Source organism: Haliotis asinina, chromosome 2 (genome assembly GCF_037392515.1).
Source record: "Haliotis asinina isolate JCU_RB_2024 chromosome 2, JCU_Hal_asi_v2, whole genome shotgun sequence".
In the NCBI taxonomy this organism is placed as follows: Eukaryota; Metazoa; Mollusca; class Gastropoda; order Lepetellida; family Haliotidae; genus Haliotis; species Haliotis asinina.
This window is the reverse complement of record NC_090281.1, coordinates 77,696,004-77,700,947: the sequence shown is the minus strand read 5'-3', so window position 1 is coordinate 77,700,947 and position 4,944 is coordinate 77,696,004. Positions and strand designations below refer to the sequence as shown.

The 4,944-nt window shown below is 55.1% G+C and overlaps 1 protein-coding gene across 1 annotated transcript; it reads right to left on the bottom strand.

Moving 5' to 3' along the window:
* Nucleotides 1-949: 949 nt before the first annotated feature.
* On the bottom strand, nt 950-1,570 carry LOC137272026 (nucleosome-remodeling factor subunit BPTF-like). Its single transcript, XM_067804400.1, has 2 exons — nt 1,273-1,570; nt 950-1,197 (listed from the first exon to the last, which is right to left on the bottom strand). Exons 1-2 carry the CDS (start codon nt 1,568-1,570, stop codon nt 950-952), a joined length of 546 nt encoding a protein of 181 aa, XP_067660501.1.
* Nucleotides 1,571-4,944: the final 3,374 nt, after the last annotated feature.

Below are 4,944 nucleotides of genomic sequence, written 5' to 3'. Positions count from 1 at the left end.
ATGGACGTGCCCGGCCCCAGGATCCACGCCCCCAAATGGCGTAGACCCTGCACCACCTTCTCCATAACATCTCTCCCTGAGGGAACCAGGGACCAAAGTACCTGGGAAGATGCCAAAATAGGCATGGTCCTGCATCTTGCGGGTCACGGTCCCACACCCATCCACGGGACACCGTGAACCCTGGCCTCTCCTGGCCCTGGCCTCCCTCCTCCTGGTTTCCACAGGCGCCTTCCCCTGCGGACGAGCTCCGTTGTGACTGGGACGGGGGCCACTTCTCCCCTGCTCCAAGGCGTGCCCCCTCCCGACCCTCCTCTCTCCCAAGCGGTCCCACACCGCGGGCCTCCTCTTCTCCTTGGTCGGCCGGACCACTTCCCGAATGACCTCCTCCCATTCCCTCTGACGTGAGGGACGCTCCAGGCCCCTGCCCGGAGACGTGGGTGGCAACTCCCGCCTGGTCACCTCGACCTGCTTGGGTGACAGCGTCCTCTGCCGCCGACCTGCCGGTCCTGACACCTCCTTGCCGGCATGCCTAAACTCCACCTCCCTTTCTCCTATCCCCTGGACTACCACCTCCGCATTGGTGGGGCGGCTGGCCTCACCTGGGGTGGGCTCATCCCGCCGTCCTCCCAACCCCCGGGCCACCACCTCCGTGGGACGTCTGGCCTCACCAGATGTTGGGTCGCCTCTCCTCTCTCTTCTTCGAACTGACAACTTCTTTTCCATTTCTGAGATGACAGATCTCTTGATGTGAGTTAAATGCGGATTCCTGAAACAACAAGAACAGGCAATCAGTATTGCGGCTCCCCCCATCGCCATACCGACGGGGACAACAGCACCCTCTGACCTGGATCTTTCCGCATACAACCACTCCCATGAGTGACTCTCAGCCGACCTAACCCCTCCCACCTTTTATGGGAAAGTGTTAACGCTCCTGTGCTGCCTCCGCACCCTATTGTTCCAGGGATATGCACGTGGGGCAATGATAATCCCCCATGGTTTCTGCCATGGATTCAGTCACCCCGACGCAGTCTCCATGGAACCATTCGTCACATCCATCACAAGCAATCATGAACCCGCCATCTTCTGGTTGGCGGCAATGGCAGTAGACGGGCCCTATCTCCTCCCCTCCCTCTGCTTTCTCTGGATCTTCCTGCTCCCTCTTCAGAGTGGGGCTCTCCTCCCGTTTCCTCTTCCTGTCTAATCATCGTGGCATAACGCAGTCTTGACACAACTTCATCCAATTGTGGTGAGCTGTGAATCTTCTTCTCTGACCTGCCACAATAAACAGTGTAGGGGATAACTTCCTCATGATCAGATAGGGTCCCCTCCACATGGGACACAGCTTTTTGCATTGCCTCGGGGTCTCCCCTAGGTCCAACACGTAGATGGGTTGACCCTGTTCTAGGCTCTGCGATCTTGTGCGTAGATCATAGTCTCTCTTCATTCTCTCCACCGAGGTCTGTAGATTGCTCCCAGCCGCCGCATGAGTACCCTCCATAGCTGCTCTGAGTGCCGCAGTGTACTCCTCCGGGTCCTGTCCCGGGGTGGTAGTCCTTGGCCCCCCAAACATTAGGTCCGCTGGAACATTCACATCCCGACCCAACATTAACCGGTTGGCTGTGTAACCTGTCTGTCTATTCACAGCCGACCTCATAGCGCCTTGCCAATTGGGGCAAGTACTCATCCCAGGTAGTTTGGGACTTGAACAGATAGCAGCGGATCATTTGTTCTATTGAACCTCTCCACCTGTCCAATCGAGGAAGGTCGATAGGGTGTCGTTCGTGTCTTGGTTATTTGCAGTAGCTGACAGATCTCCTGGAACAACCGGCCCTGATCTGTGTGTATCTGGAAAGGGAAACCGAATCTGGGAAAGAACTCATTGACTGCTGCCCGGGCTGTCACCTCGGCCTTCTGACTCGGAAGGGGTATACATTCCACCCACTTGGTGAATTGGTCCACCATCATCAGTATGTGCTGGTTTCCAGATTTGCTCATTGGTAGTGGGACGATGAAATCCAAGTGCACCCTTTCCATTGGGACACCTACATGGAATGAAGTCATCTTCGACCGGGCATGTCGTGATGGTTTGTTATTTCAGCTACACACGGCGCAGCCAGCTACGTAGTCCTTGACGTCCTGCCCACATCGATACCAATAGTACCTCTCCTTGAGTCCTTGGTTTTGGACACTCCCATGTGTCCACTAATGGGTATGTCTTGGACATGTACACAGACCTCTCCTTGAAAACCTCTCGGAATCAGTAGTTTCTCTGAGACTTGTACCTCCGGGATCTCTTTTTTTACCAGCACCCCTTCCCCGTTTCTTTTGAACAAATCCCTATCCACCAAATAAGATTTTGCAGCTGGGCTAGATAGGTAGAGCTCTGAGTCAGTTGGGATGCTGCCCTCATCCAACCACTTCCGTAGGTGCTCGAGGTCGCAATCTTCATTTGAGCCATGGCCAAGGATCTCCCTGTACCCTTCCAGGAATCCTCTACTCCCTTCTGTGGGGTTTCCGGCACTGCTAGAGTCCTAACCGAGAAAGTTGTTCCTGCTCAGTGCACCTCCAAGGGGTGCGCAGACTCCTCTACCTGGTCCTCACTTGTTTCCTGGGAGTCCTCTCCCCCACGCCCTCCCGCCACGTGGGTGTTTCCTTCTGCCATTGACAGTGCCCTGACCATTCGTGGCCGACCTGCCAGCGGGACCGCCTAGTCCACCTCTTCATGGAACTGCCCCCACTGTTGGTGGGCTTTCTGGCAGTATCTGCAGCCCCCACAGGGAAATTCCCGCAGATCCACAAATCGCCGGTAACTGTCGCATGGAGCCTCACCTGCCAGGCGGGACAGCGCATCGGCATTCTGATGTTTGGCCCCGGGCCGATGCTCTCCTCTCATATCTGAGAGGGGGGCGAGCCACCGGGTCTATGTGCTCGTCCCCAGGCTGTTTAACGGTTTGTCTGCAAAGGACACTGTCTTGGCTACTGATGGTGCACTTTTAGTAGATTGCAGTGTTGTAGAAACTGTTTAAGGACAATTACATTTAAATCGTACAACTCATGTGGCAGTATTTGTACGCGTCACGCTTGCTTATGCTTTCATATTAACACTGCTTGTTGTGTTTTAACAATCGCCTCTTCAGAATTAAGGGGAGTGGTTTGCTTAGTTGCTTTTTCCATTTGCTCCGGGAGAGAGTATAGGTATCCATTAGTTTTAGTGGTGATATACTCTTGTGATCTTATTTAATAATAACCATGTTTTGCCGGAAGATAAGGGTGAACTTTGACATGCCTGCAGACATGAAAAACAAAGGGCTGTCTGAGAGACAAATAGGGCATCTGACAGATATAAGAGAGCAACGATATAATGTGACTAGGGAAGATGTGTTTGCTCCCAAGAGGCAGAGGGTGATGACCCCGACTATCAGGGCCAGTTGTCCGGTGGGGAGGAGTGTGGCGGTGGCAGCCCCACGGGACGGAGGCAGGGAGCACCTGAGGGATTAGCAGTGGTGTCTGCAAAAATGAGGAACACTATGCAAGGCCTAGATCGCAGAAGTGAGGAAACAGCTTCTCAGATGCTGGAGACTGAGCAAAAGTATGATAGGATGATGCACGTCCTGGAGAACATGGACAAGAGCTGGTCAGCCGACAAGGAGGACATGATGTCAGCCATGTCCCTCTTACAGCAAAGGTCGGAGGACCAGTCAGTAAGGGCCTTGAGGGACTGTCAGCCAGCGGGGTACCCAGAGGAGGATGGCCCAAACAGGGGGAGCGATTTTGATAGGCCCCGAGAGGAAGGAGTGGATAGGTCAAGTCAGCGCCCGGGGGTTCAAATCGGAACCCATAACTCCCACCGTGCCCCAAGTGGGGAATGTAGCAAAGCTGAAACTGCCACAAGGGGAGGCTAGGGGTATGGATGTTCGCCTGGAAGCCCGAGCGGATCAGGCAGACGCCAATATACAGTGCATGGGTATGGGCTCCATGACTGACATGATCAAGGAGCGGATTGCTAAGAAGTCAGCACGCTATTCACTCCTGGGAGAGGCACTGGAGTGTAGAGAGGGCCTGCCCCACCGGGATTCAGGGCTCGGGCAGGCAGCGCAGGAGGAGGGGCAGGATGGCGCGACGGACAGGGCCTGCGAAATAGGGGGCAGGAGTCACGTCAGGGTGTTGTACAGCACCACCAGGACGAGATGTACCCGGGCACTCCTAGAGGACGGTGGAACCAGGGTCCCCGCCCCGCAGATCAGGGGGGATCCCAGATCCTCAGCACTGAGCTATGATGGGAAGGACGCTTGGGCGCCGTTCAGGCTTAAATTTGATAAGCTGACCAAAAGGGAAGGATGGTCAGAGGAGGACCAGTAAGCCAGTACGATATGAGAGGAGAGCATCGGCCTGGGGCCAAACATCAGAATGCTGATGGGCTGTCCCGCCTGGCAGGTGAGGCTCCATGCGACAGTTACCGGCGATTTGTGGATCTGCGGGACTTTCCCTGTGGGGGCTGCAGATACTGCCAGAAAGCCCACCAACAGTGGGGGCAGTTCCATGAAGAGGTGGACTACGCGGTCCCGTTGGCAGGTCGGCCACGAATGGTCAGGGCACTGTCAATGGCAGAAGGAAACACCCACGTGGCGGGAGGGCATGGGGGAGAGGACTCCCAGGAAACAAGTGAGGACCAGGCAGAGGAGTCTGCGCACTCCTTGGAGGTGCATCGAGCAGCATCCCAAGTGATTCGGAGCTCTACCTGTCCAGCCCAGCTGCAAAATCTTATTTGGGGGATAGGTATTTGTTCAAAAGGAACGGGGAAGGGGTGCTGGTCAGAAAAGAGATCGCAGAGATACAAGTCTCAGAGAAACTACTGATCCCGAGAAGTTTGCAAGGAGAGGTCTGTGGACATATCCATGACATACCCATTAGTGGACATATGGAAGTGTCCAAAACCAAAGAGAG